Source organism: Paracoccidioides brasiliensis (assembly GCF_000150735.1).
Source record: "Paracoccidioides brasiliensis Pb18 unplaced genomic scaffold supercont2.10, whole genome shotgun sequence".
Lineage (NCBI taxonomy): Eukaryota > Fungi > Ascomycota > Eurotiomycetes > Onygenales > Ajellomycetaceae > Paracoccidioides > Paracoccidioides brasiliensis.
In genome coordinates, this window is record NW_011371367.1 from 922,469 (window position 1) to 947,502 (window position 25,034).

At 47.0% G+C, this 25,034-nt stretch overlaps 8 protein-coding genes across 8 annotated transcripts; 6 read left to right on the forward strand and 2 right to left on the reverse strand.

Annotated features, from left to right (window-relative positions):
- Positions 1–1,096: 1,096 nt before the first annotated feature.
- On the forward strand, positions 1,097–1,843 carry PADG_07200 (uncharacterized protein; the record flags this gene model as incomplete). The annotated part of the gene is made up of 2 exons (XM_010764154.1): positions 1,097–1,150; positions 1,685–1,843. 2 exons carry the CDS (start codon positions 1,097–1,099, stop codon positions 1,841–1,843), a joined length of 213 nt encoding a protein of 70 aa, XP_010762456.1.
- A 1,341-nt stretch (positions 1,844–3,184) lies between these two features.
- On the forward strand, positions 3,185–4,635 carry PADG_07202 (fructose-2,6-bisphosphatase; the record flags this gene model as incomplete). Its single annotated transcript, XM_010764155.1, has 3 exons — positions 3,185–3,263; positions 3,343–3,929; positions 3,994–4,635. 3 exons carry the CDS (start codon positions 3,185–3,187, stop codon positions 4,633–4,635), a joined length of 1,308 nt encoding a protein of 435 aa, XP_010762457.1.
- Positions 4,636–6,455: 1,820 nt separating this feature from the next.
- On the reverse strand, positions 6,456–7,917 carry PADG_07203 (uncharacterized protein; the record flags this gene model as incomplete). Its single annotated transcript, XM_010764156.1, has 6 exons — positions 6,456–6,738; positions 6,833–6,929; positions 6,980–7,338; positions 7,451–7,597; positions 7,714–7,755; positions 7,829–7,917. 6 exons carry the CDS (start codon positions 7,915–7,917, stop codon positions 6,456–6,458), a joined length of 1,017 nt encoding a protein of 338 aa, XP_010762458.1.
- A 689-nt stretch (positions 7,918–8,606) lies between these two features.
- On the forward strand, positions 8,607–12,114 carry PADG_07204 (uncharacterized protein; the record flags this gene model as incomplete). Its single annotated transcript, XM_010764157.1, has 5 exons — positions 8,607–10,248; positions 10,312–11,217; positions 11,292–11,400; positions 11,466–11,957; positions 12,060–12,114. 5 exons carry the CDS (start codon positions 8,607–8,609, stop codon positions 12,112–12,114), a joined length of 3,204 nt encoding a protein of 1,067 aa, XP_010762459.1.
- A 522-nt stretch (positions 12,115–12,636) lies between these two features.
- Positions 12,637–13,017, reverse strand: PADG_07205 (uncharacterized protein; the record flags this gene model as incomplete). Its single annotated transcript, XM_010764275.1, has 1 exon — positions 12,637–13,017. One exon carries the CDS (start codon positions 13,015–13,017, stop codon positions 12,637–12,639), a length of 381 nt encoding a protein of 126 aa, XP_010762577.1.
- Positions 13,018–13,781: 764 nt separating this feature from the next.
- PADG_07206 (uncharacterized protein) lies at positions 13,782–17,155 on the forward strand (the record flags this gene model as incomplete). Its single annotated transcript, XM_010764158.1, has 2 exons — positions 13,782–14,233; positions 14,311–17,155. The coding sequence occupies 2 exons, from the start codon at positions 13,782–13,784 to the stop codon at positions 17,153–17,155; spliced, it is 3,297 nt and encodes a 1,098-aa protein (XP_010762460.1).
- Positions 17,156–17,718: 563 nt separating this feature from the next.
- On the forward strand, positions 17,719–20,253 carry PADG_07207 (uncharacterized protein; the record flags this gene model as incomplete). The annotated part of the gene is made up of 1 exon (XM_010764276.1): positions 17,719–20,253. One exon carries the CDS (start codon positions 17,719–17,721, stop codon positions 20,251–20,253), a length of 2,535 nt encoding a protein of 844 aa, XP_010762578.1.
- Positions 20,254–22,482: 2,229 nt separating this feature from the next.
- PADG_07208 (uncharacterized protein) lies at positions 22,483–23,462 on the forward strand (the record flags this gene model as incomplete). The annotated part of the gene is made up of 3 exons (XM_010764159.1): positions 22,483–22,644; positions 22,772–23,149; positions 23,265–23,462. 3 exons carry the CDS (start codon positions 22,483–22,485, stop codon positions 23,460–23,462), a joined length of 738 nt encoding a protein of 245 aa, XP_010762461.1.
- Between the last annotated feature and the right edge of the window lie 1,572 nt (positions 23,463–25,034).

Here is a 25,034-nt window from a genome sequence, read left to right on the forward strand (position 1 = left end):
TCTCTCTGAGCAAATGGCGAGAGACTAACAGCCTCGCCCTTGAAATTGGGAACCAGCCAGAAGAATGGGCGGTGTAAGGAATAGGATCTGGCACCTCATGATAAATAATATGTTCCACCCAGTGTGTAATTACAGATCAACCCCTTTCTTCCGTTCCTCTGGCAAAATTCACCGAGTTCCAACGATGTGTGTGACGTCATCCATCCACAACACTCTTTCACACGACCTTTCGTGGCAATAAAGCGGAGAGGATGTGGCGTTTGTCTCCCTAGAATGAAGGTGAAAACACAGTTAACTAATATCAAATTTATTTACTTACCTAGTTACCTATTGGCAAATTTCACACCATTTGCTCTAATTAAAAAACAGCCTTGGAAGGGAGAAATCCTTTTTTTTTTTTTTTATCTCTCTCTGTTATTCACCTGATTAATCGTAACCAGTTGAAGGACCCATCTACACCTGATTTTGTTTCCTCAAATACACACACACACACACACACACACACACACACTGTCTCATCTCTCTCTCCTGTAACTAGTTAGTTATTTGGTTTTCAATCTTTCTCTCTCGTCGCTCAGCTCGGGTTGTTGCCTTCACACAACCCGCCATATCCAGTGTGGTGGACCCTTTGAACTTGGCTCTCCCGAAATAAACTCACGGTTCCTGGCGGAGTCTCAGCCAGACTACCAAATCTGTGTCTCGGGACATCTCGCATACCCGCGCATTCGTAGCCAGCACCCAAGCAAGTAGTTTAACTAATCAACTTCGACTCTACTGGCAGTTTTAAAAAAAGAGTCTTGCTGCCCAATCCTGTCGCGCCGTTCCCGCTCAACGACAACAGCACAACAGCACAACAGCACACCAAGGACCCCCAGCTGAGCTCAACTATTCAGGAACGATCATTTAAATTCTCGGACTACCCTCCATGTATTAATCCAAGCAGCGAGACAAAACCATTCGCCCACCCCCCCAGATCCGTGAGGTAGCTGCACAACCTCTGTCACCCCCCGCTGCCTGCAGTTCCTCCCGATCCCCTTGCTGACGGAGATCCGAAAGTTGACTAATTCTACGCAGCACACATCAACACACTGCCGTCATGTCTGGTGAATCTGGCCGTCGGCCTTTGACGACCAAGATCTTCTCTGCGTCGGTGAGCAGTAGCCAAGCTATTTCTTTTCTTCTTCGACCCCCTTTGTTTCTTTCAGTTTAGTTCTTCACAGGCAGTTTTTTCTTCCTTTTTTTTTTTCAATTTCTTCAATTTCTTAATTTTTTTTCTTTTTTTTTCTTTTTCAATTTCAATATTTCAATAATTTTTCAATGCTTTTCTTGTTCTGCATTGCCAATTGAGCTGTTCTGTTCGCATGTAGCTCTCCCGCCAGCTTCCATGTCGTTGTTTTGTTGTTGATAGGTGAGCTGCTCATCCCCCCGCCCGCCTGCTTCATCGCTCTCCTCGATAAGCTGTTGTTGTCTGCTGGAACATGTTCACAGCATCGGATGCAGCAGGCGAGCACATGACCACGCGGGATCTTCCGGTCCATTTGCCAGCCCCCAGCCCCAAGCCCCAAGCCCCAAGCCCCAGCCCCAAGCCCCAGCCCCAGCCCCAGCCCCAGTTTCTTGTTCAGTTGATTGTTCCAGTTTCTTGCTCCAGTTTCTTGCTCCCTGGTCCCTGTTCCCTGTTCCTTAGGGCCTTAGGAAACCGCTGGCTGGCAGTCATATCAGTCATGTGAAACCCCCACAAGTCGCGCCCCCCACCGGACGTCCCAGCCTGCTTGCTGAGTGGGCTGTTGCGGCGCATCTTCAGCGCAGACACATAACAGCCATGGAGTGGTGGGTTGTGAAATAAAGAAGAAGATTTGCTATCAAGTTCCTGAGCCCCTGAGTTACATATTGTTATAGCCAGTTGAACCAATTCTGTCTGCATGCATCAAAATGAGGCTGGGTGAACAATGGCCTTTTGTTTCCTTGACACTGCTTTGTTGCAGGGAACACAATTCCTCGAAAGCCCCTATTTCGCACCATCCCTGTCAACTCTGGCTGAGCTTCTCATGCTGCCAATCATCCTGAAGCCTCAGTTCACGACAAGGTTGAGGGGTTCCTTCATAACCACAGCCAAAGTCCAGACCAAGCAAGCTCTTCAGTGCTCACCGGCGGCGTGCGGAGTGCGAGATGTACGGCAACTTCATGCTCTCCCTGATTCGCCCAAGTGCAGTATTCATCCCACCTGTTTTCGTCCTTGTCGACTTGGTGCTAGGACAGGCAGATAGTACCCTGTCCAGACTGACCCAATGTCGGTTCCTCTTCGATGCAGGCGGGGGTGGAGGGGGTTGTGCCCAAACGTGGCATAGACTTGAACCAACAGCCTAGTCGGATGGAGGGACGGTACCAACGTCCATTCCGTGGCACGAACAGGGGCTCCACCCAGGCGCATTTCTTCCAGTCTTTGGCGGCCAGTACATTTGGCCGATGATATTGAAGATTGGGGCTAAAAACGGCACACCCGATATCTCGGGAGCAGACTGTGGGTAGCAGCAAGACCCCAGCATCCATCACTGCCATCTTCCTATTGTAGCACTCTAGGAAAGCCCTTTTGGCCATTCGAGGTGTCTTGCTTCAGATATTCCACAAAAGGAGAAGGCATGCAGTCATGGGCATACACTGTCAATCTGCATATCTCAACCTCATTTGGCTGACTCATTATCCCTAGTTAACTATATGGCAGCAGCTTTAAAAATAGATGTTTGCAATGACAATCACCAACACTTGATTGAGCTTCATGACAAAGATCGCCTTTCTCTGCTGGCTATTTGTGATAGTTATTTGTGATAGCTATTTGTAATAGCACACACAAGCTTCGATGTCACTGCCTTCACATACCATCTCGCATCTCACATGTGCTTTGTCTGAAACTTTTTTTCTCAGCCTTATGGTCTTCTTTGAATTTCGTGTATTTTTGTTCTCTTACACTTAGTCTGTGTTTCATCATCCTTTTATCTCTTTTTATCTCTCCCTGTCTATTTTTTTTCAAATTGGCTATCACTTGCCTTTTATTTGCGAAAAATCATTCCATCAACTCCTTGCTCAATTACCACGACGACCAACCACCCAGACAAAGATGGCGTGTCTACGTTTTGAAAATTCTTCCTCTTCCTTGTGTTTCCCCCCCCCCAATACTAACACTTCTCCCATGCAGAACGATGATTATAAGATCTGCGTTGTCATGGTTGGCTTGCCAGCGCGGGGCAAGAGTTTAATCGCCGGTAAAGGTATGCATACTATACCACCCTGCGTTTCACACAATCGCCCTCTTTTCTATTCGAATATTCTTTTAACATCGCGCTATAGCTCTGCGTTACTTGGCTTGGGTTGGTATCCCCGCTAGAATATTCAACGTTGGCCAATATAGACGTCAAGATACACCTCAACCAACTGCTGCTTTCTTCGACACCTCTAATCCCGACGGAGAACGATTGCGACGAGCTGCCGCGGAGGCAGCGTTGACTGATATGCTACGCTGGTTCGCCAACACCGACGGTCAAGTAGCAATTCTAGACGCAACCAACTCGACCAAGAGCCGCCGTAAATGGATCCACCGCACCTGTGCTGAGGCCGGGATCGCAACTCTGTTCGTCGAATCTCAATGTGACGATGAGGAGGTCATCATGAGCAACATTCTTGAAGTCAAGACGACATCGCCAGACTACATTGGTCAGGACCCAGAGCTAGCTGCGCTGGACTTCAGAAGCCGCATCCGCCATTATGAAAAAGTCTACGAGACGATTGATGAAGATGAAAAGGATTACGCATATGTCAAACTCATCAATGTTAGCTCTACTGTGATCATCAATCAAATTAAAGATTACCTGTCCAGCCGTCTAGTTTATTATATCCAGAACCTCCATATCCGACCTCGTTCGATCTGGCTTTCTCGAGTAAGTTACGTAGTTGAAAATATCACTGTTCGAAGTTGCTCTATACTGACATCATTTTGTCTAGCACGGAGAATCCGAATTTAATCTGCTAGGCAGAATCGGCGGCGACGCTGACATTTCTTCGCGAGGAGAACAGTATGCCCGTGCTCTCCCGCGACTTCTCAAGGAGTCTGGCGTCCCTCCTGGAGCTAAACTGGTCATTTGGACCTCCACTCTAAAGCGCACAATTCAGACCGCTCGCCATCTCGCACTGGAAACCGGGTATGACAAACTGGAATGGAAAGCCCTCGACGAACTCGATTCCGGTGTCTGTGACGGACTCACCTACGAAGAAATCGCCGAGAAATACCCCGAAGATTTCAAAGCTCGCGATGACGATAAATACAACTACCGCTATAGAGGCGGCGAGTCATATCGTGATGTCGTTATTCGGCTGGAACCCATCATTATGGAGCTGGAGCGCAGCGAAAATGTCATGATCGTCACTCACCAGGCTGTCCTCCGTTGTATCTACGCCTACTTCTTGAACATGTCTCAGGAACAGAGTCCCTGGATGCAAGTTCCTCTCCATACCCTTATCAAGCTGACGCCCCGCGCATATGGCACGGAGGAACAACGCTTCAAGGCGAATATACCGGCAGTCTCGACATGGCGTGGAAAGGGCTCCTCCGCGAAACACCAGCTTCCTGAAGAACAACAGCATTAGAGAGCTCGCTCTACGCGGCAGATTGACATCTACTTTTTGCCAAGGCTTCCCCCTCCTTTTCTGTCCTTGGTTTTATGACATCTTACGGTCCATTTCTTTCCCCGCCCCCAACCCAATGCAGTCGCCTGCAGCGTATATACCGCATAGCAACCGCCTTCCTCCAACGTGAAATCTCCACTTTTCCACACTTTCACAATATCTTATCTTTCTCCTGTTATTCTCTTGATTCGTTTTTCTTCGTTCTTCATTGTTGTTTTGCTTGACAGTTTTTCTACTCTCTCTTTTCCTTTCTTTTATAGTCTTGCTGGGAGCCCAAACGGGCCGAAGGTTCAGCTCAATTGAACCCCCTCTGCGTGATGCTGGGTATGTCTATTACACGTCACACGCGTATACGGATCGCATTATATATGGAGGCATTTCAGGCGGGCCAGTTCCAAAATTTATACGTCTTCTGTTATACGGTTCTAGGTGGGCTATTGAATCGGTTTGAGCTACCGAATGCATTTGGTTGGCTATGGCGTTTTCGGATCTGGCGTGTTTTCTATACAGAAAGAGATATAAATCAAAACGGGTACAATCAAGGCATACTATAAATATAGAGTTGGAGGGACAGGGGTTGGCTGGGCTATGGGTGGGCGTATTTGACATCTCCAGTCCACTTTTTTTCCTTCCCATTTTTTCTTCTTTTTCAATTCCTTGAACAGCAGCATTTTCTTAAGTTTGTTATCTGTGGAAGGTTGAATGTTTAATGAAGTTCAATTGCCTTGAATACTTGCAACGCACACATCAGGGTGGAAAGGCCCAGGTTTTGTTGTCAAATTAGTAGGTGGCGGGAGAATTGTGTCATTTCGTGCAAACTTGTCATTTTTTTGTACTGTTCAAGTGTCCCTTGACCTTTATGTCTTTAACTGGCAGAGCTATAAATAGGCAGAAATGAAGAGAGCAAATGCTACCTCACATTATCCAATCATTGCATCAATGGGAAGAGTGTTCTTCCTATATGACATGGCTAGCTACACACAAATGAATGAATGAAATCCGTCGTGCCTCTCTGCGCCTCCGCCGGTACACTTTCAACCGAATCTAGAAAATTAAAAACGCCGATTTAACGTAGGCCATCGTGCATAAGGTCATCGCCTGACATAGAATACTCCAAGTATTCTGGTAAACCGCTCTAACAGGGATATCAACCAAGTTGCCGGAACTCAACCATTTCTGGGCGACAAGGTCCCCATTGTGCACGAAGGAACATCATTCTTCCCTCGTCTCCAATTCCAAAACTACTGGCTCTCTAGCTCCTATAATCGCAGCTCTAGGGCCATGTGGCTGAAACAAATCCAGAAAGATTGCCACACAACGCAGCAGCAATCTCATAAAGGCAATGGACCTGGCTGAATGGTGGCTGAAGGCCTCCGAAATCGATTCTAGAGGTTGCCCGCGTGTTTCGGGCATGTAGAGCGCGCCAATTATCACGGTTATCACCACGAAGCCGCAGAAGGGGAAGTACATGCCGAAGGTGGAAGCATTGAGGAGCGTGGGTGTGATGTAGGCGACGAAGGAATTGGTTAATTAGCAGCGGCGTACGTGATAAGCAATAACAATGAATGACGCTGTTGTTAGAGCATAATACATGAAGATAGTTTGAAATGGAACCGAAGAACTTACACAGATGGCGCTCTGCGCAATACTTGTCACAGTAGCTCTTGCTGAGACGGATTGAATCTCGCTTGAGTATATTTTCAGACCAAGTGCTCGGGCTTTGTGTGTGTGCTCTGCGTTGGCTAATTTTTAAACAGCACAATAAGAAATGTGTGGGACACTCAACTCATGCTGTAAGTTATTGAGGATAGATATATCGAGACGATAACGACCCATCTGCCGGCGCCTGAAACCGCGTGAACGCTATTTGAAGCGTAAAGGCTACCAATTAGAGCCATGTTGGCTGCGTGAATGGATCCCCCATACAATGCGGACGCACGCCGCCCTATTTTGTCAGCGTAGAGAGACAGAAGCAAGACAGAGGAGGAGAGCGGATACTCCTGAAGCCATAAAGGAAGCTGTCGATGAAGATAATCCGGCTTGCTTAAAACGTAGAGGGGCATACTGTTCGCATCATGTCAGCCCTGATGTCCAAACCTGAAATAAAGAGGCACAGAGATAGAATAATAGGCGCATCTGGAATGGATATCGGAGGTACCTGCATACATAGATGACCCCATCAATTCCACTAAATTGCTGCATCGACATCAAGAACGCACCCAGAAGCGCCTGCTTCTGCGCCCCAGGACCCAGGACTAGCTTAGGTTGTGGATACTATGCTTGTAATTCTTTCTCAGCCGTCCACCAAGAGTTGACGACTCTTCCTCGTTTCGGTGCTCATGCGAAGGTTCTTCCCGTTCTACTAGATTATCAGTTTCAACGATAGAGATGCCAAGTCTGATACAAGCCGCTTCCGCACCAGCTCCATGGCCGTGATGAAAAAGCCACCGCGGTAATTCTGGGAGATAGAAAAGCGAGGCCGCTGTCAGGAACGGTGCGATTCCAGACTGCATGGCGACCGGGAATCGCCACGAAAAGCTGGACTGGATGCTAACAGTGCCATAGCATGAAAAATAGCCCATCACAGGGCCAGAGGTAATGAAGAACTGTATGAGTGAGGAGAGAAGCCCGCGATGTTTGGCGGCGGAGATCTCGCAAATGTAGCTTTTGTTAACAGGATTAGCGATATCCCTTTCATGCCACAGCATAGAGCCCCGCCATCTCAACTAAAAACCTCCATTTCGGAAGAATGATAGATAATCACTTGGGTTCATACGCGACTAAGGTGCTCAGGAAGAATCCTTCCCCTACTCCAGCAACAAGCCGTCCGAATAAGAGGACCCTTATGATTCTGGAACCAGCTTCAATGCTAGCGCCAATTGCATAGAGCAGGGCTCCTAGTGCTATTGCGCGCGAGTTCGCCCTAGGTTATCAGAAATAGAACCAACGAACAAGGAAGCTATTGCCATTGAGAGCAAGATTGAAGAAACAATCATGCCATGAATTGCAGGCTATGGATGCCCAAATTCATCTGTAAACGATGACATGGTAGTGATAGGGCCGATCACGCCCGTATCGAAACTGAGAAATGAGTCCAGTTTAACCCTCATTAATCACCACAAATGGGCCATTTGTTGGAAATAATATGTCCCACACATTGAGGACACCGCCTGTGGAGGCAATGACTGCCGCGATTACATATCGCGGCGGGGAGGTGATGCGAGATGCTCTGGAAATACGCATTTTGAGAACAGTGGTGTCTGAAGAACACTAAACAGGAAGAATAGGTAACCACTGAGGGATATTCTTATCATCTGAACTTCTATAGAAAACTTGGTCGGGTCTGTCAAGGATCTTATAGAGGTTCCATCAATCAAGGATTCCGCGCCATTAGTAACAAATGGTGAAGGGCCGATCGTTCATCATTTACGCTGAATATGCCATAGAAGCTGAGCATCCCGGGAATAAGAATCAATTCCGACTGTAAGAAGCATGCATTGTCAATTTTTATATGCATCTCCTCGTTTAGATGGAGGTTGATAGTTGTGTGTAGTTATTGGAGGATCGAGACCAGATAGATCTCTGGAATCTGCTGACTAACTAAACCACTAATTGGGGATAACTCTTGGTATGATGGATCAAATGACGATGAATGATGATGATTTAAATCCGTCAACTCCAACTCTTCAAGCCGACATGACATCCTGTCGCAAGCACTGATTTACAAAATAATGGGAGACTGCGCATTTAGGCACACATCTTCCCCCTCATGGACATGATATGCTACACCACCGATCCCCGAGTTAGCGTACATCCTCCATCATCTATGCTTCTCGTGAGTCAAGCTAAATGCTTAGGCACCATCGCGACCAATGTCACTTTACCAATAGGCTCCTAGCTCCAGTTGTTGATAACGAAGATACCAAAGAACCATGTTGTCGGCCTTCACGGCCAGCCCTCTTGTCAAGCTCAAGCAGCGTGACAAGTCGAGGATCGAGTCCTTCCTAGCATACGGTGATCGATTACTTGTGGGACTAAATACGGGCACTCTGCGAATATACCGTATCAATGAATCAGAAAACGCGCAAAATGAAAACGAGGGTGCCAATACAAATGGGGAGGGAGGGCTAGGAACCAGCGGCAGAAGCTACAGCGGCAAGCGGGACAGGGCAACTTCGGAGAGCGTGGACGTATCGAAAGTAAAACCTACAGATCTGCTTCGAGAGCAGGAGAAGTTTTCACGACATAAAATAGAGCAGTTGGCTATTATTAAAGAGGCGGGGATTCTAATATCATTATCGAATGGATGCGTTTCTATCCATGACCTCCAGACCTATGAGTTGCAACAACAGTTGACGAGAACAAAGGGGGCAACTGCATTTGCTGTTGCCTCTAACATCATCAAGGACCCCAGCACAGGTGTGCCATCGATAGTTTCCAGGCTTGCCGTGGCGGTTAAGAGAAAGCTGATGCTATGGATGTGGCTGGATATGGAACTTGAGGATGATACGACAGAAATCACCTTGGCAAGTGGAATTAAGACTTTAACGTGGGCAAACGGCACAAAACTCGTTGCGGGGCTTAGTTCGAGCTATGTAATGGTCGATGTGGAATCTTTGAAAGTAACTGATATCTTAGGGCCCGGAAGTATTGGCGGACCTGGAGGACAAGAGACGGGCCGACTCGGGGTGGGAGTTGCGAGCATGAGCTACATTGGCATGGGGGGTGCTGCACCAAAGCCCTTAGCGACGAGACTGAGTGATGGAGAAATCCTGTTGGCGAAGGACGTCAATACACACTTTATCGATACTGACGGTAACTCGCTGGGCAGAAGGCAAATTCCATGGACTACGGCCCCGGAAGCTGTGGGTTACTCCTATCCATATCTTTTAGCATTGCAAGAGCCTTCAAAGGGAACACTGGAGGTCCGAAACCCAGAAACACTATCCCTACTTCAATCAATTTCCCTACCGTCAGCAAGCATGCTACATATACCACAGCCCACAATAAGCCTAGCACATGCGGGAAAAGGATTTCTGGTTGGTAGTGAACGCATCATCTGGAGAATGGGAGCATTGGACTACGACTCGCAAATAGATTCACTTATCGAGCAAGGGTGTCTGGATGAAGCGATCAGTCTAATCAGCATGCTAGAGGACGCGCTATTGAGGGATAAACAGGGCAGGCTTCGGCAAGCGAAGCTGCAGAAGGCAGAGGCTTTATTTGATGAAAAAAAATACCGCGATTCGCTAGATCTATTTACAGAGGCATGCGCTCCTCCGGAGCTGGTCATTCGAAAATATCCTAGACTTATTGCTGGGTCACTCTCCAAGTTAGACGAGGATAAAAGTGACGGAGAAGAGACTGACGCCGAGGAGCAAACGCCTCAGAATACCAATGGCACTACGATTAATGGCGTGGAGGCTGCAGCAGAAAATTCACCAAAGATCAAAACTCCTGCAGGATACGCTCCGTCAGTGAGATCAATTTTGAAAGGGAAATCCGATGACGCAAGTGAAACGGGTAGTATTCGAGGAAAGACTGTAGGAGTAAAATTTGCGGACAAGCCGTTGCGTAAGATTTTTGGGATATCCCGTCTCTGCTGTATATTCATTTATGATACTGACATCCGTGTAGAGGGCAGGGACTTGAAATCTGCTGCACGCGCTCTCCAGGGATTTCTGGCAGACATACGTCGAAGACTTCAACGATTCCTCAACCCTGATGGAACCATCACGACCTTGGCTATGGAGCTCAACAATGAGACCGATGACTTCGCCCGGTCAGTTAGGAACGTACTCGGCCTGTCTCCATACGATAATCCAGATGAGATTGCAGTGAAGCTCCGTGAGACGGCCACCCTCGTTGATACAACTCTATTCCGTGCCCACATGTTTGCAACGCCGTCACTGGCCGGTTCCCTCTTCCGCATCGCCAATTTCTGCGACCCGGACGTTGTGATGGAAAAACTCGAAGAAACAGGTCGCTACAATGATTTAATTGACTTCTTATTTGGCAAAAAGCTACACAGAGCCGCGCTCGAACGACTTCGCAAGTTCGGCCAAGCCGAGAAGGACGAAAAATTCGCAGCCGCACCTCAGCTCTGTGGCCCCGAACGGACCGTCGCATATCTACAAAATCTCCCGCCGGAAATGATTGATTTGATCCTCGAGTTTGCTGAGTGGCCTATGCAGGTCCAGCCACAGCTGGGTATGGAGATTTTCTTGGCAGATACGGAAAATGCTGAATCGCTCCAACGGGATAAGGTTCTGGAGTTTCTGCGAGGCATTGATTCGAACCTTGCTATCCAGTATCTGGAGCATATCATTGGGGAGTTAAATGAGATGTCTCCGGACATGCATCAGTGGTTGCTCTCATTATATCTTGAGAGACTCAAGCAATGGAAAGGGGGTGATATTAGTGTTCAGCAGGAGTTTGAAAGTGAGGATGAGTGGAGGAAGGGTATGGAAAAGTTCCAGGACATGTTGAAGAGCAGTGAACAGTATTCGCCGGCTAGAATGCTCGACCGGTTACCTAGGAATGGTCCGTTTCTTCTTTCTTAAAAACTCTTCTCTCTACATGTTGACATGAACTAACCAACAACCGGAGGAAAATAGATCCCGATTTTTTCGAAGCTCGAGCTATTATCTTCAGCAAAATGGGCCAACACAGGCAAGCTTTAGAAATTTACGTATTCAAATTGGAGGATCCAGAGAAAGCTGAAGAGTGAGTTCAATATTCCCTTCTCCATTCGAAAAGGAGTCTCAAACTCAGCATCTAATCCAATTCAGATACTGCAACCACATTCACCGAAGTGAAGAAACTCGATCTACAAAAACGGACACGGCACAGCGTGTGGCCCCCACAGACCTCGAAGGTGGCCAGCTATCTATCTACCATACCCTCCTTTCTCTTTACCTATCCCCGCCGCACAACTACAAACCCCAATATGGCCCAGCTGTGGAGATCCTCGCAAAGCACGGCTCTCGGCTCCCCGCTAGCTCCACCCTCGATCTGATTCCAGAAAAACTCCCGGTCCACGAGCTAGAATTCTACTTTCGTGGCCGCATGCGCGCTGCCAACTCGATCGCGAATGAAGGCCGGATTGTCGCCGCACTGCGCAAAGTGCAAAATGCCCATGTCCAGGCTGACCTGCATCTCGGGCAAGAGACTTTGGCGGGGGATAATAAAGGCCGCAATCGGTTCGTAACTATCAGTGAGGAGAGGGTCTGCGGCGTTTGCCATAAACGGTTGGGTGGAAGTGTTATTAGTGTGTTTCCAAAGTATGTTCCTTTCCTTCTTTTTCTGCAAATTCCGTCTCTTCCTAGTCCCTGTGGTTTCTTTACGGCTAGAGAACATCCTAACTCATTTTCGTTTATGAATAGCAATACGGTCGTTCATCTTGGTTGTGCTGGTAAATGGAGTACCGCTGGCGGATGATAAGTGGACGGATGCAATCAGATAATGGAAATGTACGAATGCAGGAAAGTATTTTCTAGCAGATAATAACCCATAGCTCGGTGTTTTTTTTTTCCTTTCGCAAGTTCTTTCCATTCTAGACATAGAAAGGCGGATGGATACAATGTCCATATTTTTTGTTGGCCTTCACCTAGTTTTATTTTCGTGGCTTCTTTGCTGCTTTTGTTGGTGACAAAATCTACTCCCTTCTAGTCCCCACTTTTGTGCATCCAAAGCCCTTTTGATACCCATTCGCCTTTCGTTCTGCAACGTTGTTCTCTTCATTCTCTGTTCGTTTGGAAGGTAGCTAGTTGCCAGGCTGTTCAGAATTGCAAATACAACTAATTCCCTTTAACAGCCAGTGCCCATGTAGCTCCAGTTTCGTGGAAATGAACCCCATAATGGCTGGTATCCGGGGAAGACCAGAAGGAGGTAATACCCCTTAGCAAGCTGATACCGTTAGATTTTTTGCGAGGTGGTATTCCTCGCATGCTGCATGATCAATCAATCCTCATCATCCAGGACCTCTTCTCCGTAATTCTCCTCTTCCTTCCTCTCCCTTTCCCTTTTCGTCTCATCCACACCACCAGTTGCTGATTGTCGATTGGTATTGTTGTCCTCCTCCATGCGTGCAGTTAGAAACTCATTTATCTCCGTCTGCAACACGCTCACTGCCCCACGAAGCTCTGAGAGATAGGCCGTCTTTGCGGCTGTATTGTGGGTATCGTAGGGACTCCAGGACAGGGAAGAAGCAAGCGGGTGGGCAAACGTGTGTGTCTGTTCTGGTTTAGGGGATATTTGGGAGGCTGGAGATGCAGCAGGGCCTGTGTATGTTGCTTGCAAGACGGAGGGACGATTTGATGGGGGATTAGTCAGGGGACCCATTGCTGGAGGTTGTGGGTTATGTCAGCTGTTTAATGCGGTGTTGATGGATTATCGCGGAGGGTTCCTTGAGGTTATTCCCCGGAATCGATACCAGAAGTAATCGGTTGCTTCTATGATATATAGTTGGTTGTTGGAGGAGGTAGAATTGATGAATGTTGGGAAGTGGTGGATAGGACCTTGGCAGCAATGTCGGAAGCAGCACGTGATTCTTGTGCTTAGTCACTCGTCCTCACTTCCTGATACCAACCAGTTAACGTTATCTACCCTATGCTCACCTTTGGATATATACGGCGCTGGCAATTGTTGTCCGCGTCGTTGTTCTACATGCGAAATACCTCGGAGTAGCTATTTTATTGGTTTTGTCCAAGGATCCAACATAACGAACTGACCAACTTTACTAACTAGTTAGCTAACCAACTAGATATTGAGGCTGATCCGTGATTTTGAAACTGTGGCAGCGAAGCTAGGAACATTTCGTTCACAGCCACCACAGTCCGCTCTGACAAATCCCATTTAGCATGGGATATGCAACTAAAATCAAACCTTGGAGCTGTTCTTAATGTAACTGGTCAATAATCCACCTACGCAGTGTGCGTCCCGGGGGTTCCGTCCCTAAGCTACTTTAACTAATGTAAGCATGGGTTTAATCCGCGATTCGCAAAACTCTCTCGCTCTCCGCGTGTAAATGACTCCTGTAATCCTTTTTTGAGCCTCTCGATATCAATGAACAGTCAGTCGCCTTGGGCAATGATTACTCGTCGCCAATGGATCCGGTCTCCATCGTTGGTGTCATTGGAGGGGCCATTCAGATCACTACCCTAATTACCAAAACGGTCCATGGCCTCTCGACACTACACGGCAAATACAGAAATGCAGACTTCACACTCAATTCCATGATTGTTGAGCTGCTGACAATCAAGGCCGCCATTTCTCAGCTTGATGAATTGGCCAAATACAATTCAAATGGGACTCCAAAGCACCCTGAATATATAGACGGGTTGGATGTCGCCATCGACGGCTGTACCGCTGTGATGGATGTTCTCTCCGAAGAGGTTGCGCAATTGACACAAGCACCATCGGATGATGAGGAAGCTCAACCTCTGCGCCTCTGCGCCAAGGTCAAAGTATTGTGGAATGAGGGCTTGATGAAAGAGCACGCTCAGAGACTGCATGCCCAGGTCCTTGCATTGCAATTACTTTTACAGGCATGCTATTGGTAGGTGGCCTTTCGAACACACCCGTTAACTCGCGACTTAGACATCATAAGTATCATCTAAGACTTGTTTCTCCTAGTCGCACATCGTCAGAACAACTTAAACTCCTTCGAAGACAGGAAAACCGTAACATTATCAAAAGAGTTTCGGATGACACTGCAACATTACGCTCGTCAATGAGCGCAGCAAATTCTCGAACTGACGAAACTGCTAGCAGCATTAGAGGATCGTGCACTGGGGATACTGTGTTTGAATTTGATCAGATTCTCATCAATGAGGCCCCCTATCGGCGTGCTATGCTAAAAAGTCAACGGGATACTAGAAGGCATGTCGTGTTGCCGGAACGCCATGATTCTAGGTCGACTACAATGTCCGGAACCGATGAAGGATATGCGAGCGGGACAGCTAGAACAAGGACTCCAAACCGGACCCTGTCAAGCTACTTAAGCCCTACGATTGGCGAGTCTATTGGCGAGGACTCGTTGGGAGCCCAACCTTCCACCTCGGTACAACGTGAAGGCCACATTTCAAGACGTCAAACTACCTCATTCGGTCGATCACTTTCTTTCAACAATAAGGACAACGTACAACGCTCAAAGTCCGCCGCATCGACTTCTATACAAAAGTCCTCCGGATCGACAACGGACAAACTTCGGTCTGCATTGCGACGATTAAATACCACAAGCCGCGCTAACTTGAGCGTAAGGGCGTCTCCCATCACAGGTGCTTCCCCAACTTCTGGATCAGCGAAGCAACGTAGAAATCGTGCCAGTGAATCGAACATTAGCATTAACTTAACATCGATGGACAGTATAATGCCTCCCCTTATTGTGAAAGCCGCCCAATCTGGTGCGACGCTCGAAGTAGAAAATTTCATCAAAAACGGGGCAGACATAGAAGCGCGCCATGCCGAGACGGGACGAAACGCCCTGCTTGTTGCCGCACATTGTGGCAAAGACGATATCGTTCGGCTGCTAATCTACCATAATGCAAATATTGATGTCCAAGATGCGACACTATCAACGCCTTTGCATTTAGCAGCATCGAGAGGTCATACTGGTGTTCTACGTCTGCTTCTGGAAGAAGTCGCTGACGTGGACTTGAAAAATACCAATGGCATGACAGCTTTTTGGCTTTCTGCAGCTTATGGCCACACCGAAGCAGCTAGGATGCTCCTTGCCCATGGATCCAAGATTAATACCCGAACCGCGGATCAGATGACGGCATTACACGTTGCTGCCAAGAATGGCGACAAGGAAATAACTGCTCTTCTACTCCGCTATGGAGCTGATATCGAAGCGAAAGATGTAAATATGATGGCTGCCATTCATCATGCTTGCGAGGGAGGCCATGTGGCAGTATTAGAGTTGCTCATCAACCAGAAGGCGAGCGTCGAAGTTGTTGGGGCCCACCAAATGACTCCCCTGATATGTTCAGCAGCTACTGGTCACTTTCTAACTACCGAATTCTTGCTTCGAAAGAAAGCACTTCCTCGGAGCAAAGATGAACACGGTATGAACGCAGTCCACTGGGCGGCTTTTAATGGACATACGGAAATTGTTGATCTCCTGCTTCAGATGAAGGCGCCTATCGGTTCACAGAATTCTCAAGGACGAACCCCTCTGCATCTAGCTACAATGAATAAGCAGTTTGCGGTTGTTGAATTTCTGCTTCGCAAAAACGCTCCACAGGAAGTTAGATGCCGTGAGGGATTCACCTCCCTGCATTATGCTTGTAATGCAAATAGAATAGATTTCGTACGGCTTCTGGTGGCTTCGGGAGCCGATATAGAAGCACAGGTGGATGGTCATCAACACCGTCCGATACATATTGCTGTCTCTCTTGGTTCTCTTCAACTGACCAGGTTTCTGTGTCAGAAAGGAGTCTTTGTTGATTCGGTAGATTCTGCAGGCATTAGACCTCTTTGTATCGCTTGCAGGCACGGGAATATTGAAATCGCAGAAGAATTACTTAGGTGTGGCGCCTTGGTGCGTATGAACCTTGCTGATAGGATGTTTCAAGATTCTCCGATTTGCATTGCCTCGGAAGTGGGACACGCGTCTATCGTATCTCTCCTGCTCGACAATGGCTCATCCCCAGTTGAGAATGATGAAAAGGGGTGGAATCCATTTCTCTATGCTGCCCATTACGGTCATCCGCAGGTACTTGAGATTCTCTTTAGCCACCACCGCCTAACTGTGGGTACTAGAGAATTCCACAAGTTTATTGAAATGCGATTTGCACACAACGTACCGATATCTCAGGAAAACAAAAAAAATGTGGAGAACATCATTCAACAAGTGAGAGACGGCCGTCTGACACTTCCCCAAATACACCATTACGTTCCACACTCACCTTATACCACCATACCGGATATCATCCAAAACCCATGGCAGCCACAGGATATATCAGCTACACCGATGTATGCTGTCCCCGTCCCACCCTTTCCAGTGCGCTCTTCATCACCAGCAGAACTCGCAGACACCACTGCCAAGGACATTCCCCATCGGCACCCCGGAGAACAAGGAAGGACCCATGACTCTGGAAGAACGACAACGTACCTAGATGATAACACAATTCCACGCTTGAGGGGAGTAGGTGACACGGAGGCCAATCTAACAATACCAATACCGACGCCGGGCCTAACTGATCCAGAAAATGAAACGCCTTCCCGTTTAGAGGCTCATAGGTGCGTTGGAGCCGGAGATGACGGTGAGATTCCCAACTGTACAAAGGCTGTGGGTTCAATGGCAAGAAATCGGCCTGAACAAATGCAACCTGATGTTGGTAGAGAATTAATCGATAGTGGCGAGGACGATGATGGTGTTTCAGATACGGATTCCATAACTACTGTTTTCACAGCATTAGAATCTCCAGGAGGGCAACTGAGCCAGCGTATCGAGATTTTTGAACTGGAAGGGTAAAGAGTGATTTTGAACCAGTGTAAATTATGTATTCCGAACCGATTATTACATTTTGGCGACTTCATTGGGAGAGCTAGGACTAGTTATATAAGTATCTAAGAGCAGGGACATAGTTACCTAGGCAGGGGTTTTTGGTCCAAAATAAATACAATGGTGGCCACCATGAATGAGCCAACACATGAGTCCAGAAGAACCTGGTCTCATAGATATTTGTATCCCACCTATTCCTTTATGGATAGGTACATACAGTAGCATCACGTGATGTGTCTGACGTCTGCCTTAGTCAGCCAGGCAAACGACATTTGATCCAATTGCTGTATAACGACGAACAACGACAACAATGCAGAGGGGGAGGGCTCACAGCTCCAAACACATCTATTTGCATAGCAATGCGTATTCTGGTGATGCTACTATAGTGCTTCAAGGGAGCGGTCCAATGTGGCCTCTATCTTTCCCTCCCCATTTCTCCTTTCTCTGGCTACGAATGTCCTGAGCCAACCAACCTACCAACCAACCAACCAAACTAACCAACGTCTGTACCATCATCTGCTTGCGTGCCCACCATGAATAGCCGGGGTCTACCCCTTCGCCGTGCAGATCTGAGCTATCCCGTACCACCAGACTCTCCTGATCGCGTTGTGGCAGCCGATCCCTCTGCACGGCCTAGTTCTTCCAGTAGCGATGCCTCATCGACTTCGTCCAATCTTACCTCCCTGAATATGCCCAAGCGGCCCTTCTACGGTGCAAAACCTCAAATATCCAGTCCTGGCTTACCGCGATTACCGTTGGCAAGTGCCAATAATAGTAACACTTCACTTCCCAACTTCTCGCGACCGTCGGGGTCTTTCATGTCTCCGAACGATCAATTACCTCAAAAAACCCTACCGCTTCCTCCTCCGCAGGAAGTCCAGAAACATAGACCGCGTCAACATTCTCAGGGTTTTTTTGAACCTTCTCTTCCCACTGCGTCATCATTTGAACAGACCCCTGCGGCCATGGCAAACCTTTCCGCATCTCAAATCGCTGCACAAGCTGCAATGCAGCACCAAAAGGGTTCACATCACGTCCGGAACCGGTCACAATCAAGTGGGCTTTTGCAGGAAAATATGGGGAGGAAAGCTTCCAAAGACACTATTACTCAGGCTTCTGCTGGCCATCAATACTCAAATGGGTTGGTTGGGGGACGCGTTCTCGCAGCAACAACTGCTGCCAATGTTGCATTCCCTCGAAGCCCCGGCTTTGTCCCCACATCGCCGATTTTCGATCATTTTTCGGAGAGTGGACATAAACACAAGGGAGAGAAGTCTAAGATGAAGATATTCTCGAAACCTAAACATATTGGCCTATCAAGGGATAAAGATACAGATAAAAACAAGCCTGTATCATCCCCAAACAAACTCCAATTACCAGGCCCCAGTAGCTTGTCACGAATGGTTAATGCCTCAACAACCAGTCTTCATGAATATTCCACCTCTGCCAACTCCTCGATGTACAACCTGACAAACTCGTCTGCCACAACGGTTGTCCTTGCTGACCGGCCGATCACAGGTGAGAGAGAAAAGGACAAAGAGAAGGAGAAGGAAAAAGTTCACAAACACCACTTCCTGTCACGACAAAAGTTAAAGTTGAAGGACAAAGATGATCATTTCCATTTGACCTTATCTTCTGCATTGAGTAGTTCGAAACCTCTAGATCACAGCGCTCCTCAGTCACTATACTCCTTCGCACCCCAATCACCGTCGACAACATCCTTTGGCAAATCGAAAAGTGGACTCGACTTGCGACATGGAGGCCGCGCTTTACGAGAGAAGAAGAAGGAAGAAAAAGCTTCTGCTGCCGCAGCTCAAGATTTTGCATATCGAGATGCAGATGATTGGATGGCTAACGGGGCGGTTGGAGCTAATCCTCTATCCATTCATGGGGCTCCTGTTTCACTAGGAAACGTAGCACCCACTGTGTATGGTGGGGAGGCTTCATTAAAAGAAGCCCTGCAAGGCTTTGGCCTTCAGAACATGGCCCCGGAAGATGTATGGGACTTCCTAAAGGCGAAGCTTTTGGTGCTTTTTGATGGTGAAGATATCCGCATTGCGCTAGAGGATCTAAATAAGTTGGTTTCAATACACTTACAACGCTGCGTGCTAAAATATATGCCATCTGTCATTGTGGAGGATCTACGAGACTTGCTGCAGACAGGATTTACTTCTCTAAGCCACTCACTCCATTCCGTTCCAGATGAACGCGTTGTTCCACATCTCGTCCAGATGTGGCTGTTGGTATTTGGAACGGTCCTCCCTTTCATCCAAGCCGTGTTTCTCCCTTTGGATCTGGAGTTTAAAGGACGTGGCTCAATCATGACTACTCGCGAAGCCAAAGAGTTCTGGGGCGCATTGCCAGACGGTGAAACTTCGAACAAGTCTGTGGGGGATGAACTTGATGTGCGCACCATAGTCCTAATCTCCTTCCGCGACTATGTTATCCTCCCCCGCTACGAAGTCCTAAAGGCAACTTTTTCACACCTCAGTCTTGAAAGCATCCATGTAAATGTCAGCGCACTCAGCACAGCCTCCAACATCCGACCCAGTACCTCCTTAGGGCTCGATTCTGGTTTTGGAAGTTACAACTCCCAATCCTCTACCCTCTTAACCAATGCAGGCAGTTTCTCCTCTGACTCTGTCGCCGCCTCTATTTCCCGTAGCCGCGCTGCATCTAACACCTCGAATCCCGAAAACATTACCTCAACCTCATATACATCCCTCTCCCCACCCCTGAACTCCATCCTATCCCCAATATCACAAACACTATCCTCCCGCACTATTTCTAAATCCACAGACTCATCGCACCTAATCACAGAAACCGTCGGCCGCATGCTCCAATGCATAAGCGTTCTAGCCAGTGTGCAGACAAACGATGAAGCGCAAGAGAAAATTGAAGTTCTCAGCAAAGAGCTTAAACATAATTGGCTTGGCCGGGGCCGAACGGGCCGAGACCGTCGTGGGTTCGTGGGTACCCGGGTCCGGCCCATGGTTCCGCGCCAGGACAGCAGTGATATACAGCCTTGTTTTGTTCCTTCCGATGCCGAGAGTGTTGAGGGTAAATGATTTGGGACATAAGATTTCGGGCTTGTTACTCCTTTGTAGTGCTCTGGACAGCATACGATTAAGTGAATATATAAGTGATCATCACACGGAGTTTCATTTGTTTTGTTTTGTTTTGTTTACCGAAAAATTCTTCCTTTTTTTTTTTCAATATATGAATTGTCGGAATTGTGCAAGCGAGTGTCTCTTTTCTTTCCACGCCTTGTTCGTAGTACGAACATTATTTTCTCTTCTATTGAACCAGTGTGGAGTTTCTATTTGAAACTGGCTTTTATCGGGTTGTACCTAGATCGACATTTTCCCCCGCCGTTATATCAGCCGTATAAGAGCTGGTGACCAGTTTTAACTATGTTCAAAATCCCATACTACTGTGAAGTCCCAGCGCCCTTCTTAATCCTTCTGCCTTGATTATTTTTTCATTTTTCATTTTCGATTCATCTCCCTAGGGCCATAAATGAAGAGACATGTGGACATGCAGCTGGATCTCTAGGGGTTACACAGTGGAACCTCCTACCGTTATTTAACCTTTTCAACGCCGTGCTTTCAACCTACATGCCATATTCTCGGGTTTATGTGCATTTCTCCATGATATGAATCAATGAATGTACGAAAAGCAGGTGGCCTTTGAACAATGGTCAGCTCCTGTCATCAAACAGGTTACCGTGAACGCCCAGTCCTAGACAAATCTGATCATCCATATATAGATATTCAGCCATTGCCATAACCATAACAAACCGATCGAGCGGTGTTGTTTCTTCCAGCGCACCACACACTCTGCTATTTCGGAGCTCTACCATGGCTGGGCCGTACAAGACATGCATATAGGGAGGTATTACTACATGGCGATGCAAGGAGAACTTTTGTTGCATTTCTGTTAGTGGTTCACGTTTAATGGGATTAGATGCGCTTAGAGGACAAGCATCTAGATATCATGCCCGGGACAAGGTTGGGGATAGACATCTCGGAAGCGTAAAACGGTGACAGGTTCTAGAATGTATTCATGGTGGCTGTGAGGAATGCAGTTTATAACACGTTTACTCTTACCAAATTTGCTTGATTGCAATGGGATATGTAAACTATGTCACTTAGAGATCGTACCAATCAAGACGTATTTGGAAGATGCTGATCGACTTTTAGAGAGAGTGTGTGTAAGTGTTTTGTTCCTTCGTGGGCACTGATTCTCTCCATATGTTATGTATCATATATATCATCCTTATAGCCTGCAGCCTCATGTCGACAATATTAAATTTGCCAGTAATCATATCTCTATCTCTGTATCTCGTACACTCCCAGAATTAGAGTTCTAACGTGTACTGTACATTCGATGTTCGATATATTAACACCCAACAGTAGTATTGCACTGCCTGCACAATGTGTATATTGGCGCATTCCCCCCCGTAGGAGAATAGGGAAGATTAAATGCCGGGTATTGTTTGGAGAGAATGTAGCTGAAATAGTTATGGAATCAGGCTTAGTAAATTAGCAATGTCAGAAATGACCGAGATCATAAAAGTGGTGGAAATGAGACTTGTATGAATAGTTACATAGCAAGAATGGCCTCAAGATTTTTATATGATCTCTTACCCCTTTTTTCCTTTTATGCTGCTGTAGTTTGATGATATTTAGAGATCAGTTGAGAGTGCTACAACAATATTCTTCACTCATCAGAAAAGTCATGTCTCTTTTGTTCCGAGACCAGTCAGCTTTCTTAATAGCTATGTTGTTGTATCAGAAAATCACTTTGGAATATTAAAGAAGCTCACTTGACATTGTTCATGCACAGACATCATGCACTCGGCAAAGTGTAGATAGAGTATCCAAACACACAACACAATCTTTTGCCTGCCCTTGGTTTTACTCTTTTTTTTTTTTTTTTTTTTTTTTTTTTTTTTTTTTTCACTGACCCATCATTTACTTACCCTTGTCTTCGACTTCTTCATCTTCAATTTTCTTCAAGTCTTTCACCCCTAAACTCTCTCCTTCTTCTCTGCGTTTCTCCAACGATTCAAGCCCCCTCTCAACATTAATTTACCTCGATTACCAACTCTCGAAACTTGCTTACAGCAGTCCTTCGATCCTGCACAAGTTCCTTTAATCTCCACAACTCGCCCTTTGCTTCTAGATTCCACCCAAAACAACTACGCTGCATCCCAATCTCGCACCTTGCGTCATAGCCCTCGAGACACATCACCCGTTCTGCTTGAAAATATCACTTCAGCTCAACAACTTGAGATGTCTCAGCCCACGGGCCTTAACAAAGTCGAGGACGACGACGAGATGATGAAGTATGTAAACTTGTCCGGCGATGAAACCAACGGTGATGCACTGAAGAACGTCAAACAGGAGAACGTCGATCAGTGCACTGAGGTTTCTAACAGAAACAATGGCGCAAAGGTAAGTTTTGAATGTTCAAATGCTATGGTATCACTAGAGCATCAATCAAAGTTCCGGTCTGCCGGATCTCCTTTCCACAGTAGTTCCACGTAGTCGATTGGTTTCGCTGATTTTCTCCTTTGGGAAGACCAAGGTGATTGGGAAAACCACTACGACTCCTCGCAAGCGTGGTCGCAAGCCAGTTGCTGAGAAGAACACTGGAGGAGAAAATTTAAATAATGACGTCGATGAGTCTCCAACCAAGAGACAGCGTGTTCCAGCCAAGGCTGGCAGAGGGGGAGCTGGGGAGAAGGTGAAGGCGGGTTCTCGTCCCATGCCTACATCTCTCGAGACCGCCAGTCCTGAGGACAAGATGCTTCTTCGCATGAAGGATGAAGAAAACAAGTCCTGGGCCGATATTCGCCAGGCCTGGGAGGAGATGACCTGTGAGAAAGTTGGGAACAGTTCTCTATCTGGACGCTATAGTCGCATCAAAGCCAATTTTGTAGTGTTCAAAAAGGAAGATGTAAGTTTGCCATCCCCTTCTCTCCTTTGTATCGCGTGGGGGTATCTTCAACTGGTCAAACAGACATGTGAAAAATCATAACTTGTTGTTATTAATAATTTGCGTTATTACATAGGAAGAGCGCTTGCTCCGATACAAGAAGGAAATCGAGGAAAAATTCGAAGCCGACAAATGGCGTTCTGTTGCCGAAGCTATCGAGTCTAATGGCGGTGAAAAGTACCCACCCACCGCAGTGCAAAAGAAGTTCAAGGAACTGAGCAAGAAAATGTCTAACATGGCAATCAGAAAGGAGAATGATGTGGAAGATTCTTGATCCACGCCACAGAGATGCTCTCAAGATTTTCTTTCAGTGCATTGAATGGGCTTGGTGGGGAAACAGAAGAAGTCTTGAAGATGCATTATGATTCTTTTTATCCTGGCGTCTGCTTTTCTCAAATTTTCAATATTTTGCGTTGGCTGATTGGCCATTGGCCTCGATAAAGATGAGTGAATGCTATGATACGGGAAGGAGGGCTCCATAGCTATTTAGCTATTTATTTCGTGGTTAAGTAGCTGTGTGCAATGCAAAATCAACGTGGATTTCCCGTTCAGCCTGTTGTTTTCCGTTTTCACAGCATCTGCTTTTAACCCGGCTTGACTTGGAACTTTTTCCTTCTTTTTTAAAAGCAGGAAAAAACGTTCTTCTTCTCTACTTTTCTCGTTTGCCCCCTTCCATTTTCTAACACCTACAAGAGGAAAACCGTCTTGCTGATTGGACCAAGAGTGGATTAAGAAACCGACTGACACCGTATGCCGTGGAGTAACAGGAGTCGACCCAGCGGTTGCTTTGTTAGTGCATGTCCCGATGCTTCACCGCTGCTCATTTGTTCCAGTCCATGAGTGCAAGCATGATGTATACATATATAATACATACAAGCAAGTATGTATCGGCGGACCACATTGGACCCGCACCGGGCGAAGATCAATTTTCCAGTTCTGGTACGGTTCCGAGGCGCACAAAAAAAGAAGAAGAAGAAGAAGAAGAAAGGAAAAAAAAAAGAAAATAACAGCCATCCATGCACTGCCAGCATGGAGACGCACATCCTTACCTTTACCTCCATATGACTTGAAGAGTCTTAAAAATAATTAAGGGGCATGCGACAATTAATCGCACAAGTACTCCGTAGTGCCTTGGTGATTTAATTTGTTTTGTTGATCGAGAAAGAAACCATCTTCGCAATTCAACACTGAAAGGAATCGAGTACAGAATACGTCCTCCAACGGTTGAAATGGAGACCAGTCCGAGTCAGATTGGAAACTACACAGGCAGCTTTGCAGTCCCTGCAGCCCATCAACGGCCAGAAGATTTAGGGGGAGATTGTTCAGGAATGTGTTTACAGGTTAGCGGGGAGGCGGTTGGGGGGGTGGAGGAGGAGGGAAGGGGAGGAAGATGCTCATACAAGATTCTCGGGTTGCGGTTGGGATCTTGCACGACATTAGCGTTGCATTGAGTGACAAGATCAGGATTGCTCTGTCGTTGGCGGTCTCAGATGGTCAATCCGAGATAAAACTGTGGGCTATTCTTGCCGGACCTTGATGCCGCTGTGGAATATGGCATCGCATGCGGAAATGTCCGTAGATATGAACAACGCAGAGTTGTTCGTTTGTTGTTGATGGGAGGTTAGTTAGTCGAATCTGGCGCTATTCCGTGTTGGGCCAAGTCAGGGTTTGTGCCCTAGGCAGTTGGTAGTATAGTACTACACATAGCTACATAGAAGAGCCTCGTTCCAGGGTTGCAGGTTCAACGGGGATAAGAGAAAGGGAAATAAAGAAATAGAGACGGCATCAGATCTGATGTGAAGTGGAAGGGAGGAGGGGACTGGCGGTCATATTATTGTTTTAGCAT